This window comes from Oncorhynchus tshawytscha, linkage group LG22 (assembly GCF_018296145.1).
Source record: "Oncorhynchus tshawytscha isolate Ot180627B linkage group LG22, Otsh_v2.0, whole genome shotgun sequence".
Lineage (NCBI taxonomy): Eukaryota > Metazoa > Chordata > Actinopteri > Salmoniformes > Salmonidae > Oncorhynchus > Oncorhynchus tshawytscha.
The window spans coordinates 35,849,986-35,867,485 of record NC_056450.1 but is presented as its reverse complement, the minus strand read 5'-3'; the positions used below and the strand labels follow the sequence as shown (position 1 = coordinate 35,867,485).

Sequence of the window (17,500 nt, the reverse complement as noted above, 5' to 3'; positions counted from 1 at the left end):
TCTACTGAACAGGACTAATATCAGTAGCTTCTCTTCTCCACCGTCTACTGAACAGGACTAATATCAGTAGCATCTCTTCTCCACCGTCTACTGAACAGGACTAATATCAGTAGCTTCTCTTCTCCACCGTCTACTGAACAGGACTAATATCAGTAGCTTCTCTTCTCCACCGTCTACTGAACAGGACTAATATCAGTAGCTTCTCTTCTCCACTGTCTACTGAACAGGACTAATATCAGTAGCTTCTCTTCTCCACCGTCTACTGAACAGGACTAATATCAGTAGCTTCTCTCCTCTACCGTCTACTGAACAGGACTAATATCAGTAGCTCCTCTCCTCCACCGTCTACTGAACAGGACTAATATCAGTAGCTCCTCTTCTCCACCATCTACTGAACAGGACTAATATCAGTAGCTTCTCTTCTCCACCGTCTACTGAACAGGACTAATATCAGTAGCTCCTCTCCTCCACCGTCTACTGAACAGGACTAATATCAGTAGCTCCTCTTCTCCACCATCTACTGAACAGGACTAATATCAGTAGCTTCTCTTCTCCACCGTCTACTGAACAGGACTAATATCAGTAGCTTCTCTCCTCCACCGTCTACTGAACAGGACTAATATCAGTAGCTCCTCTTCTCCGCCATCTACTGAACAGGACTAATATCAGTAGCTTCTCTCCTCCACCGTCTACTGAACAGGACTAATATCAGTAGCTTCTCCCCTCCACCGTCTACTGAACAGGACTAATATCAGTAGCTCCTCTTCTCCGCCGTCTACTGAACAGGACTAATATCAGTAGCTTCTCTTCTCCACCGTCTACTGAACAGGACTAATATCAGTAGCTTCTCTTCTCCACTGTCTACTGAGCAGGACTAATATCAGTAGCTCCTCTTCTCCGCCATCTACTGAACAGGACTAATATCAGTAGCTTCTCTTCTCCACCGTCTACTGAACAGGACTAATATCAGTAGCTTCTCTCCTCCACCGTCTACTGAACAGGACTAATATCAGTAGCTCCTCTTCTCCGCCATCTACTGAACAGGACTAATATCAGTAGCTTCTCTCCTCCACCGTCTACTGAACAGGACTAATATCAGTAGCTTCTCTCCTCCACCGTCTACTGAACAGGACTAATATCAGTAGCTCCTCTCCTCCACCGTCTACTGAACAGGAACATGCACAGCTGTATTAAGCTCGTCATTACACTGACAAGTTTGGAGATGCATGTGATTTAGAGACGTATGATATAAAATATGTTACATATGTAGTACCATCTAACGATCACTCCTTTTATTTTCAAATTCATTTGTGTAAAGATATCTATTGCAGAATACGGTATTCATATTTCTATCTGTAAAGATGTATTTAAATATCAATATAATTGTGCAATTATTCATAATCTTTATAATCTCTCCCTGCAATTTCTTTACACACATTATGTATATTAGTTTTTCCTGCTTGTTCTAACGTTGCATATCTTTAAAAAGTTAAAGGCTTTCGATGCCACGGTGGGTATATTATTGTTGAAAAGCACTCTTAGTAACCACACCATCCATCTGTGTCCCTTCTCTGTCCAAGAGGCATTGTCACCTGTTCCTGGTCAGCTCAGATTGTGTCTGTGGTACTGCTTCGAACCCCCCGTATCTCCCTGGGCCAAAAGGTCAACCTCACAGTAACTGTTCCAGCACATCAAATGGATAGTTAGAATTAATTTACTTTAATTTTCTCACGCTGCCCCTACCTTGACTATTCAGTAGACATTACGTTGGTATCGGAGTGAAGCATTTGCAAAGAGTGTGGACGTTATCATCCTTCTTTCCCATGTTCTTCTCTGATGGACCCCATTCCTCTTGTTTTGTGCAATGGGTCAAGCTGTGCTTCAGAGGGTTATAAAGAGGAGATCTTGACAGTTTCCTGGGTGTTATAGATACTGGAGCGAGAGTTGCGTAGGATGCCAGGGATGGCGGGTGAGTTAGGTAGGCTCTCATCAGGACTGTTGGCTGGGGGAGTGGGGATACTGATGATGGCTGCTGTGTAGTCAGTACAGTTCAGCTTCAGGTCTTCAGTTCTGGCGTTTAGACTGGAGCGACTGCTCACACACACACACACACACACACACCGAAATAAAGTTAGACAATGCACGTATCTGTCACCATTACCCCAAAATAGTCAAATGTGTTTATGTTGAGAGGAAGATCAGTAAGTAAGTAGATCAGTGTATTCAAGACAAGTAGTTTGTTCTTCCACTGTCTGTATAGTGATACATCCATCATAGCAACTATGTATAGAAATGCAAGCACTCAATAAAACAAACAAACTCACCATTATCAACTGTTTCCCTTAAAAATAAACAATGTCACGCTACAGTGACAAATTAAATACATTTTCCCATTGTTTTCACCTACATTTCTCATTAAACCCAATGGAGGTTGTTTTGACAAAACATCGACAGCATCAACATAGGTAGAGCCAGCAGAGTTTGAACAACTTAGAAACTGTTCGAACTCAGCTTGTAATTTAAGATCAGCAGAATGTTCTTTTTAATGAATGGGCCAGAGCTAAATGTAGTAAAACATCAACAGCCTACAGGTGATTGAGTGGTGAGGCAAAGATAGAAAGGGAGGATGGGCTCCTTGGATCAGGTGGACAGTGTGTGCTGTACAGTACCTCTGTGGGTACTGAGTACCAACAGGTGTCTTGGTGACGTGCAGCGTGTCCAGCTCCTGCACACTTCCCCGGCTGACAGATACGGTGGAGTTGGCAAGGCGAATGGCCCTCCTCTTGGCCCGCCGAGAGCAGCAGGTGGTGGTGGCCCCCTGCTGGCTGGACAAGGAAGTGCTGCGGCTGGTGCGGAAGCCCATTGAGTCCATCATACACACCTCGCTGTAGGTGACTTCATCGGTGAACTCGTGATTCTGTCGACACATAAAAGAAAGAAAGACGTCTATCCTGGCCTCTGAACGGCCATCTTTAAACTAGCTGCAGGTGGCTGTATACTATATGATAACTTCTCATAACTGCTGAAAGTGTGAAACACTGGTGAGTATATACACAGTACATCAAAATGAGCAATAAACGTATCAGACAATATTATCTATGAGATTTTTTTTTAAAAGCAGCACTCACGGTGGTTTTCTCCAAGCACTGCAATAGATGATGATGTTGATGCTCGAAGGCGGACCTGTTCTTCACACAAAAAGCTGTGCTGTCACTATCGCCACCCTGAGGGACACAGCAAGACAGCAACTCACTTAGCCCAACATAGCCACACATGAAAAGCCCTTATCAGTGTAACTCCATCACATCAATGGTAGTTAGTAGTTGGCAACGTATTGCCGTGGTAAGCAAACTTCAGATTGTAAACACAAATGGGAGGTGATTTTGTCCAACAAACATTGTAGAATGAGTTATTCTTTAGGCAATAATACAGTATTTGATGAGTAGAGCATATACTGATGAGTAGACATTATACTGAAGAGTAGACATTATACTGAATAGTAGACAGTATACTGAAGAGTAGACAGTATACTGATGAGTAGGCAGTATACTGATGAGTAGACATTATACTGAAGAGTAGACAGTATACTGATGAGTAGACAGTATACTGATGAGTAGACAGTATACTGAAGAGTAGACAGTATACTGATGAGTAGGCAGTATACTGATGAGTAGACATTATACTGATGATTAGACAGTATACTGATGAGTAGACAGTATACTGATGATTAGGCAGTATACTGATGAGTAGGCAGTATACTGATGAGTAGGCATTATACTGATGAGTAGAGCATATACTGATGAGTAGAGCATATACTGATGAGTAGACATTATACTGATGAGTAGGCAGTATACTGATGAGTAGACATTATACTGAAGAGTAGACAGTATACTGATGAGTAGGCAGTATACTGATGAGTAGACAATATACTGATGAGTAGAGCAGTATACTGATGAGTAGACATTATACTGAAGAGTAGACAGTATACTGAAGAGTAGACAGTATACTGATGAGTAGGCAGTATACTGATGAGTAGACATTATACTGATGATTAGACAGTATACTGATGAGTAGACAGTATACTGATGATTAGGCAGTATACTGATGAGTAGGCAGTATACTGATGAGTAGGCATTATACTGATGAGTAGGCATTATACTGATGAGTAGGCATTATACTGATGAGTAGGCAGTATACTGATGATTAGGCAGTATACTGATGAGTAGGCAGTATACTGATGAGTAGGCATTATACTGAAGAGTAGGCAGTATACTGATGAGTAGACATTATACTGATGAGTAGGCATTATACTGATGAGTAGGCAGTATACTGATGATTAGGCAGTATACTGATGAGTAGGCAGTATACTGATGAGTAGGCATTATACTGATGAGTAGGCATTATACTGATGAGTAGGCAGTATACTGATGATTAGGCAGTATACTGATGAGTAGGCAGTATACTGATGAGTAGGCATTATACTGATGAGTTGACAGTATACTGATGAGTAGACAGTATACCTCCACAGCTTATTACTGAGTGACTGCCCTTGACTGTCTGTACAGTAAGTCTTCTCCCTCTCTAGTGATGTTAACCCGGACACAAAGAACTGTCTCCTGTATACCCACGACTACGTGGTCTCACACAGTTCCATCTACATCATCAAGTTTGCAGACAACAATTTTATGCCTGACTACCAACAACGACGAGACGGCCTACAGGGAAGAGGAAGGTACTCTGACGTCGTGGTGCTAGGTAAGCAACCTCTCCCTCAACGTCAGCAAAACAAAAGAGCTGATTGTGGACTTCAGGAAGAACCAGGCTGGGCACGCCCCCATCCTCATCAACGGAGCCGCCGTGGAGATGAGAGGTCGACCGATTATGATTTTTCAACGCCGATACTGATACCGATTATTGGAGGACCAAAAAGGCCGATGCCGATTAATCGGCCATTTGTAATTTTTTAAAATTCGTAATAATGACAATTACAACAAAACAAAGTGTTGGAGTGTAACGGTTGTCTTGGGTGTAAGAAGGAGAGGACCAAAGCGCAGCGTGGTTAGTGTTCATCTTTTTAATGGAAAACTGAACACTTCAAAAACACAAAACAACAAAGTGACAACCGAGACAGTTCTATCTGGTGCAGACACACAAAGACTGAAAATAACCACCCACAAAACACAATATAAAACAGGCTACCTAAATATGGATCTCAATCAGGGACAACGATTGACAGCTGCATATGATTGAGAACCATATCAGGCCAAACACAGAAATAGAAAATCATAGAAAAACTAACATAGACAACCCACCCAACTCACGCCCTGACCATACTAAAACAAAAGACAAAACAAAGGAACTAAGGTCAGAACGTGACATGGAGAAGAAAGTAAAAGTGCAATATGTGCCTTGTAAAAAAGCTAACGTTTAAGTTCCTTGCTCAGAACATGAGAACATATGAAAGCTGGTGGTTCCTTTTAACATGAGTCTTCAATATTCCCAGGTAAGAAGTTTTAGGTTGTAGTTATTATTGGAATTAAAGGATTATTTCCCTCTAAACCATTTGTATTTCATTAACCTTTGACTATTGGATGTTCTTATAGGCACTTTAGTACTGCCAGTGTGACACTATAGCTTCCATCCCTCTCCTCGCTCCTCCCTGGGCTCGAACCAGCAACACAACGACAACAGCCACCCTCGAAGCAGCGTTACCCATGCAGAGCAAGGGGAACAACCACTAGAAGGCTCAGAGCGAGTGAAGTTTGAAACGCTATTAGCACACTAACTAGCCAGCCATTTCACTTCGGTTACACCAGGATAATCTCGGGAGTTGATAGGCTTGAAGTCATAAACAGAGCAATGCTTGACGCACAACGAAGAGCTGCTGGCAAAACGCACAAAAGTGCTGTTTGAATGAATGTTTACGCGCCTGCTTCTGCCTACCACCGCTCAGTCAGATACTTAGATAATTGTATGCTCAGTCAGATTATATGCAACGCAGGACACGCTAGATAATATCTCGTAATATCATCAACCATGTGTAGTTAACTAGTGATTATGATTGATTGATTGTTTTTTATAAGATAAGTTTAATGCTAGCTAGCAACTTACCATGGCTTACTGCATTCGCGTAACAGTCTCCTTGTGGAGTGCAACGAGAGAGAGGCAGGTCGTTATTGCAGTGGACTAGTTACCTTTAAGATTAGATCCCCCGAGCTGACAAGGTGAAAATGTGTCATTCTGCCGTCATTGAAAATAAGAATGTGTCCTTAACTGACTTGCCTAGTTAAATAACAAAAAATACAGATTTCCGATTGTTATGAAAACTTGAAATCGGCCCTAATTAATCGGCCATTCCGATTAATCGGTCGACCTCTAGTGGAGAAAAAGTCAAGTCCCTCGTAAAGTCCCACATCTTCAAGGAGCTGAAATGGTCAAACAACACGGACACCGTAGTGAAGAAGGCACGACAGCAACTCTTCAACCTCGAGAGGCTGAAGAAATTCGGCCTGTCCCTGAGAGCCCTCACAGTGTTCTACAGGATCATCATCGAGAGCATTCTGTCAGGCTGCATCACAGCCTGGTACAACAACTCCACCACCGCTGACCACAAGGTACTACAGAGGGTTGTACACTCAGTCGAACGCACCACTGTCTGCACACTGCCTGTCCTCCACGACAACTACAACACCAGGTGTCACAGGAAGGCAAAGAAGATCATCAGGGGACCCAGCCTGACCCAGCCTGTTCTCCCTGCTTTCACGGGCTGTTCTCCCCCAAAACATACATTTATCCACTGGACGCTGCACACCCTCACCCCTCAATTAACAGTTATACTTGTCAGTCACTGGTCACAATCTTTGTTTACACACTTCGTCACTTTTAACTGCAGCAACTGTATCGAATTTTTAACTAATTGTAAATATATATATATGTAGACAAGACAAGGTTCTGTCTATATTCTATTATTTTACTTGGTATTATTACTAGTATTATTACTATTATTAGTACTATTATCAGTACTTTTATTACCAGTAGTATTACTAGTATTATTGCTATTACCATTATTACTAGTGTTATTACTATTATTCGTAGTATTATTATTACTGTTATTACTAGTATCATTATTAGCATTATTACCAGTGCCATTACTATTATTGGTACTAGCATTATTACCATTACTATTATTACCAGTATTATTACTGTTGCTATCACTGGTAGTATGATTGTCATTACTGGTGTGATTACTAGTATTATTACCAGTATAATTACTATTATTGGTGCTATTATTGTTACAATTACTATTACTGGCATTATTACTAGTAGTATTACTATTATTACTAATATTATTACTAGTATTATTACTCGTATTAGTACTTTTATTATTACTTCAGTATTACTATTATTAATAGCATCATTACTATTATGATTATTGGTAGTATTATTATTACTTTTACCACTATTACTGGTAGTATTACTATTATTACTGGTAGTATTACTATTATTACTGGTATTATTACTGGTATTATCACTATTATCGGTACTATTATTATTACTATTACTATTTTTACTAATATTAGTACTATTATTATTGCTGTTTTTATTACTGTTACTATTATTACTATTATTAGTACTATTATTATTACTGGTACTATTATTATTTGAACACAGAACCCCAGAGGACCAGTGCCACCTCAGATGCTTCCTAAAAATCTAGCTAAGATTTCCAGGTCAAGGTGGTTAATCACCATCATAACTGTTATAGACGGTGAACAGCCTGTCAAAATCCTTACCATACAGATGATCTACTCTGTTAGACTGAGAGACATGAGTGTGCCAGGCTGGGAGGGATGGAGCAGGGAAACAGCTCTGTTAGTCACAAAGCCAGTCTGGAGACCTGCTGGAATCACGACAGACATGTCCGATAACATCGTCCCACAAACTGATATAGAGACTATACTGCAGCCAAAACCAAGAAAAGACCTGGGAGAGAAAACAACCCTTCTAGGTTTATAAATAACTCTGCAGTCCTGTAAGTAATGGGTTTATAGATCCCTGATCTCACTCTGGGATTGTAAATATTGGATTATACTGACTTCAACTGCTGAGAAGAAACAGAATAAAGACTACTCAGGACTCAACCTGGTACATTAGTAAAGATGGGAATTAAATCTCTCTCTATCTCTGCCTCCTCCTCCTCCTCTATCACCTCTAGTCCTTAAATCAGCAGACTGTCTTCTCATATTCTTCTGTCCTCCACTGGTGTGAAGAGAGATTAGGATACTGAAATATGTCTGCCAGGAAGATGGAACACTTCTTCACCTCCTTCCCCTGGCTACGGCTATTAAGGACAGTTACAGGAGATATTTACAGTTGAATTGTTTTCAATCATATTTGGCATCATAGCGTGTATGCTCTTAGGAAAAAAAAGGGTTCTTCGCTTGTCCCCATAGGAGAACCCTTTTTGGTTTCAGGTAGTCAAACCCTTTGGTGGTGAGGCAGGTAATACTTTTTAGTGATGAACATTTTAGTGGTGAAATGTTTCCATGTATATGGATATGGCTCCCGAGTGGTGCAGCGGTCTAAGGCACTGCATCTCAGTGCAAGAGGTGTCACTACAGACACACTGGTTTGAATCCAGGCTGTATCACAACCGGCTGTGATTGGGAGTCCCATAGGGTGGCGCACAATTGGCCCAGTGTCGTCCGGGTTCGGCCGGTGTAGGCCGTCATTGTAAATAGGAATTTGTTCTTACCGGACTTGCCAAGTTAAATAAAGGTAAATATAACACTTAGAACCTCGTATTTGTGAAAGGGTTCCACTTGGAACCAAAACAAGAGTAATTTCAGAGGTTTCTCAAATAAGGACAATGGAAGAATACTTTATGGTTCTAGGTAGCACCTTCTGTTCTAAGAATGGATTCAACACACAGATACTAAATAGACTAGTCTGCCATGCACACAGTACTGTATGTCGGTAGGTACAGCTGCAGGCCAACAGTAAACCTTCAGCCTTTTCTTTTTCCCCAAAGCTTTACCCACAGGCTATTCTCTCCTCTTACGGTAGAATGCACAATTTCTTTCAAATCAAAAAATACAACTAAGGATTACCAACCGCCGTCGGCATAGCAACCCCATGAACTGCAATGGTTACGTGGGGTAAAATCTCTGTGAGGAGGGGTCATCCTGGAGGGGTTATGTGTTATGTGCAATGATAACATTAGAATAGTTACCCAATGCCTATATTCCATATAGGGCATTTCAAAAGAGGATATGGCCAATATACTATATGATGTGATTTTATACTATATGATGTGATTTTACACTATATGATGTGATTTTATACTATATGACGTGATTGTATACTATATGATGTGATTTTATACTATATGATGTGATTTTATACTATATGATGTGATTTTATACTATATGACGTGATTGTATACTATATGATGTGATTTTACACTATATGATGTGATTTTATACTATATGACATGATTTTATACTATATGACGAGATTTTTCCTCAGGAGGGCAATAACTAGGGAAATCCAAGTGATAACAAGCTAGATACTGTATGTTAGAATGTTTCATTTAGGTGAGGTTCTGGGTATTGGTAAGGGTGACTCGTGAGAGCAGTGAATTGCAACTCATCCTCTAGTAACTCTCTTTATCTGTTCTGGTCCCAGCTGCTAACATCATTATGTCTGTGTGTCCATAACCCACCTGTCCACAACATCTGCTTTCTGTCCTCTGACTCGATGACCTCACAATAGGATTCCACATCACACACACCTCTCAAGAATGCCTCATATAGGCAGGGACCTTATGTCATTGGTTAACACAGTGTCAATGAGACTTTGTCTCATTCTGGGGCGGGGGGGATTGCAGGACTGCCTCCGGTGGATAGATTTAATCAAGGGGAAGTTTGGGATGAAATATTAATGACTGTCAATGTGACATTTGGTTATTTTAAACACCTTTGAAACTGAAGATGACTGATCCCCACAATGTGCTATATTCATCCGTTTTGTGTTGTTGTCAGCGACATGACATTCTTATGCAGATTTAGTGGAACTGCAGCAGAACGTGCTGGTGTGGTGAAGGTGTTCCAGAATGGAGAGAGAGCGTTAGAGATAGAAATAGAGAGAGAGAAAGCGAGACAGAGAGAACAGTAATCTGTCTAATTCTGAAGTAAATACAGTCATTACTGGCCAAGAAGAAGCTCCAATAAGTTACAAGCTCCAGTCAGTTACAATCTACAGTTAGTTACAAGCTACAGTTAGTTAAAAGCTACAGTAAATGATACCATGGCAACAAAACAAAAGCTTCAGATTAAAAGCTTTAGTGTTATTTTGTTTCATCACAAGGCTGAACAAGTGCTTGATCTTATCAGTCCATCCCAGCACTTTGGAGCCTCTGCTAAAAGCATTCATGTAGGTATATGTAACCTTTTACTATTCACTCGTCCCTACTGTGTTGAACATACTTTAGATTAGATACTGTATTCTGTACATTTGAAATCCAAACGTGAACACGTGAAATTACCTTGATTGTCTGTATATGACCATAAGGTAACATTTGTTCATGTGAATTCCTCACCTGCAATCCCCCATCCTCTTTGTGCTGCAAGAATGCATTGGTGGCCCCTTTTTTAGCCATTCGAATCCTTGCCTGACGCACTTTCTGGAGAATGGAAAAGAATTGGACAGAAATGCCCGTGTCAGCACTTGTTCCACATACAACCCAGTGAGCAATATCTGGGGAATAAAAACAAAACTCCCATTTCACAAGACAGTGTGTTTCCTCGTAGCTTTACAATAGGCTTTTTGCCTGACAAGAGCACCTTGTTATTTGAAGGCAGATTGCTCCGACTTATTTATCACACATATATCGCGCCATACAGCAAAAGAACAACAATGTGACACACACATGATAAGAATGACATCATGCCTCTCTCTCATTTACCTGCTGTGCTCTCATCTTATCTGCCCTTTGGTTCTGGTGGTAGATCCTTGCGAAGTTGGAGACTATGACAGGCACAGGTAGAGCAATCACCAGCACGCCACTGAGGGAGCAAATGGAGCCAAATATCTTGCCCGCTATGGAGTCTGGAACCATGTCTCCATATCTGCAAACAGCAACAACAAGCCAGCGGGGGGTTAATGTGAGCAACGCTCCTCTCAGGTCATTAGGGGGACGAGTCCGACGGAACAGCTGTATCTCAACATCACACTATAGACAGACAGAAAGAGGTACAAACTAACGGCCTTGAAATTCCTGCCTTGAATTTCGAACAGTTTACTTTAGAATTGCTCCAAAAAAATATTTAAGAAATAAATGTGGCAGAAATAGATGACAATTACAGCACTCTACCACCAGTGAGAAAACATATTCAAATTAGAAACTCATAGGGTGAGAAGAGAATGAAATCAACCGAAGCATGCTCTTACTACAGTATGTGTAGTGAGACGTCAATACTGTATGTCCATTGTGACACATCTTCACTGTGCATGTCTGAACATGTTATTTATAGTACATTACTTGTCCAAATTCAGAAACGTATCTTTGTAATTGAACAGCTCATTAAAGACAGGCTGATTAGGGAGTGTACGTTGTTTATGATAAGGGTTACCTGTAGAAAATCACACCTCTCTGAAATGAGAATGGATGGAAACTTGGTCCTGTAAGCATTACAATGCATTCATTTTGCACAGGGCTGCGGACCAGAAGGTTGTGGACCACAGTACACAAAAGTAGGGATGGAAATATATTTTTTTATAATTAAAAGAATTGCATGAATCTATCATCGTATTTGCAGGTCTGAGATTATTATTTTTTTGCCTTTTATAAAACTTTCATGCAATTCGATGTCATTTCACATGACTAGAAACATTAGCAGAATACCACACAAATTACCAAACATTCAATCTAAGAATGGACAGAGAGAGAGAGGCCGATGCGTTCATTTGATCATATTCCTCCAATGCCAAGTAAGCATGTCTTGTTTGCAATGAAACTGTCCCTGTGTGCAAATAATTAAATCTGAGATGTCATTATGCATGGTATTTTCAAAAGTTTTTTATTTTATTTAACCAGGCAAGTTGATTAAGAACAAATTCTTATTTACAATGACGACCTACCAGGGAACAGTGGGTTAACTGCCTTGTTCGGGGGCAGAACGACAGACTTGTAACTTTTCAGCTCGGGGATTCAATCCAGCAACCTTTCGATTACTGGCCCAACAATCTAACCACTACCTGCTCTGTCTGTGGTGGAAAGGTAGACAGAGTAGGCCTAATGACACAGAAAAACGTAGGCTTTCACTGCTGGCTACTCTTCTTCTGTTGTTTAACCCAACGAGAGAAGGTCACCAGTGTTTCCTTAAAAGCTGTATTTGTTTAAACATCTATTTTTACAGAAAGTTAATAGCTCAATCAATTGATAGCGACAGAATTAGATTACTTTCCAAGCAATGTACATTTTTGTCTCCTCGGCTATAAAAGGTTGTAGCTCAGCCAATGAACGTCATAGAAACGTAACAAAGGTTGTAGCTCAGCCAATGAACGTCATAGAAACGTAACAAAGGTTGTAGCTCAGCCAATGAACGTCATAGAAACGTAACAAAGGTTGTAGCTCAGCCAATGAACGTCATAGAAACGTAACAAAGGTTGTAGCTCAGCCAATGAACGTCATAGAAACGTAACAAAGGTTGTAGCTCAGCCAATGAACGTCATAGAAACGTAACAAAGGTTGTAGCTCAGCCAATGAACGTCATAGAAACGTAACAAAGGTTGTAGCTCAGCCAATGAACGTCATAGAAACGTAACAAAGGTTGTAGCTCAGCCAATGAACGTCATAGAAACGTAACAAAGGTTGTAGCTCAGCCAATGAACGTCATAGAAACGTAACAAAGGTTGTAGCTCAGCCAATGAACGTCATAGAAACGTAACAAAGGTTGTAGCTCAGCCAATGAACGTCATAGAAACGTAACAAAGGTATGCCCATATGTATTTGGTCACCTCTTTCCTGTTTATTTTACAGCTTGTTTCTAGCATAAAGCATCACGGACCAAATCGCTGTTATCGATCAAGTTATATAATTGGATCTGTTTAATGTCAGCACCACGATGTAATTTTCTCAAATCTGTCTTACTGTGAGGTCAATAACTCTGATAAATACATTATGGGAAAGAAACATATTGTTTTTATAAAAATATATATTATAGTAGTAGCAAGCTATCAAAGTTGACCTCCGGTCCTCCTTCTCATCTTTACACGCTCCCTCTCAAACTGAACAGAACATAGGCTAGTCTTCGCACACGATATAGAACTTTTTGGACTAATGCATATTTTTTTAGGAAGAAGCCTTTAACTCTACTCCTGAACTGCCACTATAGGCCTACATAGCACAGCCATTGGTTAGGTAGCACAAAAAAAAAGTTTTGATCAGGAAGAGCAGAGCGGGGCACAGGGTTAGAATATCTGCACTCTAAAAATTAGGGGTTCAACCAGGGTTCTTCTAAGATCCTCAATGTTCTTTGAAGAACCTTGGGGTAATTGATGATGAAAATTGCCCCCAAAAGGTTCTTCCAAGAACCCCATAGGAGGTGGGGTTCATCGAGGAACCTCCTTAGTTGGTGGGGGTTCTTGCAGGAACCGAACTGCCCAACTGAAACATTTGGAATTGAAAGAACAGCAGGCACTTAACTGAAAAATGTAAAGATCTCAATTTAAGGTTTGTCCCTAGTATGATCTAAATTGATATTGTTTTCTGATGATATCTTTACATATTTGCTCAAATCTTTCTAAAACAGAAAATGGACACAATTCAATGGATATCAACCAACAAAGAGGTAGGAATATGTGGGCTATAAGAATATGTAGGCTATAAGAATATGTAGGCTATAAGAATATGTAGGCTATAAGAATATGTAGGCTATAAGAATATGTAGGCTATAAGAATATGTAGGCTATAAGAATATGTAGGCTATAAGAATATGTTGGCTATAAGACTATGTAGGCTATAAGAATATGTAGGCTATAAGAATATGTAGGCTATAAGAACATGTAGGCTATAAGAATATGTAGGCTATAAGAACATGTTGAAGGGTAGCTGTAATGGGTGCAGATGACTGAACTGCTCACTTTTGTGTCTGTAGGTATACGAGGAGGCATAAAAAGGTATGTCAACTGGCAATGTTACGCAGATCACATGAACCATCCTCCTCCCTTACCTCTTCAATGAAAATCCAACAGGCCTTTACACTTTGGACAAGGTATGTCCATAATACCATTTTTTAAAATTCATATTTACCACAAAAACCAAGGTATGAATATTGTTGAGTGCATGTTTTTTTGATCAACTGTATAATTAATCATTTTTGGATTCACAGACTTCACCCTCCCTACACCTGTTCCAAAACTGTTCGATCACCATGCACTGTAAAACGGAGAACATCAACACATGAACATCAACAGGCCAGAGGATATACCCATTGGACTTGGGGCTCTACTGGGAGTTTACCTCATATTGGGATTTTTTTATATGCTTTGCCACTAAAATCATAATAAACACTGAGAACTAAAATGTTGTGTTATTGTTTTTTTTGTTATGCATATTATTATTAGTAATAATAGGGGAGGGGGGTAGTTAAAACATTTACCCCAAAAAGTTCTTCAAAAGGTTATTTGAGGATAAATTAAAAGGGGTTCTTTGTAGGTGTTCTCCCACAGGTTTAATTTTAAAAAACCCTAAAGGATGCTCCAGGAACCTTTTCTTTTTAGAGCGCATTGCAGTGTGTAATGCAGCTTAGTTTTATTTACACCATCCCAGCAGCTTCTCCGAGCATGCGCTTCATATAGCCTAGCCTACAGCCTATAGGCTACGGATCATTTGATAGAGACCACACTAAATAGCATATAGGCTATGGATCATTGATAGAGACCACACTAAATAGCATATAGGCTATGGATCATTTGATAGATACCACACTAAATAGCCTATAGGCTACGGATCATTTGATAGAGACCACACTAAATAGCATATAGGCTATGGATCATTTGATAGATACCACACTAAATAGCCTATAGGCTACGGATCATTTGATAGAGACCACACTAAATAGCCTATAGGCTACGGATCATTTGATAGAGACCACACTAAATAGCATATAGGCTATGGATCATTTGATAGATACCACACTAAATAGCCTATAGGCTACGGATCATTTGATAGAGACCACACTAAATAGCCTATAGGCTACGGATCATTTGATAGAGACCACACTAAATAGCATATAGGCTACGGATCATTTGATAGAGACCACACTAAATAGCATATACGCTATGGATCATTTGATGGAGACCACACTAAATAGCCTATAGGCTATGAATCATTTGATAGAGACCACACTAAATAGCCTATAGGCTAATACTAAACCCTCCCCTTGACTGAAATGGAAAATTCATGACCCTCCCCATTTTCCTCCAGGTAACCATTCTGTATATTTCCATCCATCCCTTATCATGACTGAAAATGATCACGCCAGAGCAGCTAAGAAAAATATTTCTGTCTCTCTCCTCCACTCTCACTGAACACACACGCGCACGCACACTTTTTCCCACTTCCTTTTAGCACATGCTATCAGGCACACAAGTTGCTGGTGGTTGCCTCATAAAGTACACCATCTGACCTCTGATTGGCATAGTTTGTTCCATTGATCACAGGTGCTGAGTTGAGCGACTGTTGAAAATAAATAAAAATGGAGGGGTGTCAGAAGCCTGTCAGGTGTGTAGGATGCATACGACCATAAAAGGTCAAAAATAAAAATATATAGGAACACTGCCCCACAAACATATTTGATTTACTGCTGAAATTTTAAGCTACTGATGGACTCCTCAGGGCATACAGCCTTAGAAAAAAAGATGCTATCTAGAGCTTAAAATGGTTCTTCGGCTGTCCCCGTAGGATAACCCTTTTAAGGAACCGTTTTGGTTCCAGGTCCCACCCTTTTGGTTCCAGGTAGAACTATTTTGGGTTCCATGTAGAATCCTTTCCAAAAAGGGTTCTCCCTGAAACCAAAAAGGGTTCTCCTATGGGGACAGCCGAAGAACCCTTTTGGAACCATTTTTTCTACAGTTGAAATCAGTGCTGGATAACTGCAGGGGGAAACAGAGTGCTAAGAAAGATTACTCTACAAGTGCTGAGAAATATTATTATTATTATTTATTTATTTATTTTTCTCTCCCCTTTTTCTCCCCAATTTCGTGGTATCCAATTGTTAGTAGTTACTATCTTGTCTCATCACTACAACTCCCGTACGGGCTCGGGAGAGACGAAGGTCGAAAGCCATGCGTCTTCCGAAACACAACCCAAACCAAGCTGCACTGCTTCTTTAACACAGCGCGCATCCAACCCGGAAGCCAGCCACACCAATGAAGGAAACACTGTGCACCTGGTGACCTGGTTAGCGTGCACTGCGCCCGGGCCGCCACAGGAGTCGCTGGTGCGCGACGAGACAAGGATATCCCTACTGGCCAAACCCTCCCCAACCCGGACGACGCTAGGCCAATTGTGCGTCACCCCACGCAACGCGGTTAGCTGCGACAGAGCCAGAGAAAGATTACTCTACAATTGATAGGAAAGCTAATGGAGTTACTTGGGACTGGGGACATTTGTAAACCAACCAAGGCCTTTAGATTGGCACCTTAAAGGTAGAGCTTCAGCCATTTACAACCATCTGAGTAGTTGTAATAGCACTGTAAAGGTAGAGCTTCAGCCATTTACAACCATCTCAGTAGTTGTAATAGCACTGTAAAGGTAGAGCTTCAGCCATTTACAACCATCTGAGTAGTTGTAATAGCACTGTAAAGGTAGAGCTTCAGCCATTTACAAACATCTGAGTAGTTGTATTAGCACTGTAAAGGTAGAGCTTCAGCCATTTACAACCATCTGAGTAGTTGTAATAGCATTGTAAAGGTAGAGCTTCAGCCATTTACAACCACCTGAGTAGTTGTAATAGCACTGTAAAGGTAGAGCTTCAGCCATTTACAACCATCTGAGTAGTTGTAATAGCACTGTAAAGGTAGAGCTTCAGCCATTTACAACCACCTGAGTAGTTGTAATAGCACTGTAAAGGTAGAGCTTCAGCCATGTACAACCATCTGAGTAGTTGTAATAGCACTGTAAAGGTAGAGCTTCAGCCATTTACAACCATCTCAGTAGTTGTAATAGCATTGTAAAGGTAGAGCTTCAGTCATTTACAACCATCGCAGTAGTTGTAATAGCACTGTAAAGGTAGAGCTTCAGCCATTTACAACCATCGCAGTAGTTGTAATAGCACTGTAAAGGTAGAACTGCAGCGGAGATGGTTGTTCAGTAATATTAGTAGAATTAGTACTGGCATTTGGTTTAGTATGCTGATCCTGTACATGAAAACTGTATATCTTCATTCGGGACAGAATTGACATGCTCACAGCGAGACTCACACGTCTTATTAAA

The 17,500-nt window shown here is 40.5% G+C and overlaps 1 protein-coding gene across 1 annotated transcript in view; it reads right to left on the bottom strand.

The window, feature by feature from the left end:
- The window catches only part of LOC112222351 (potassium voltage-gated channel, Shal-related subfamily, member 1), a 69,757-nt gene that overhangs the window by 317 nt on the left and 51,940 nt on the right, over positions 1-17,500 (bottom strand). The window contains exons 3-7 of the mRNA XM_024385142.2: positions 10,967-11,129; positions 10,601-10,684; positions 3,129-3,224; positions 2,670-2,917; positions 1-2,091 (exon numbers count right to left, since the gene is read on the bottom strand). The exon at positions 1-2,091 is cut by the window's left edge and continues 317 nt beyond it. Of these exons, the coding sequence (XP_024240910.1) occupies positions 1,890-2,091; positions 2,670-2,917; positions 3,129-3,224; positions 10,601-10,684; positions 10,967-11,129 (793 nt within the window). The 3' untranslated portion in view covers positions 1-1,889. The remainder of the gene's footprint in view (positions 2,092-2,669; positions 2,918-3,128; positions 3,225-10,600; positions 10,685-10,966; positions 11,130-17,500) is intronic.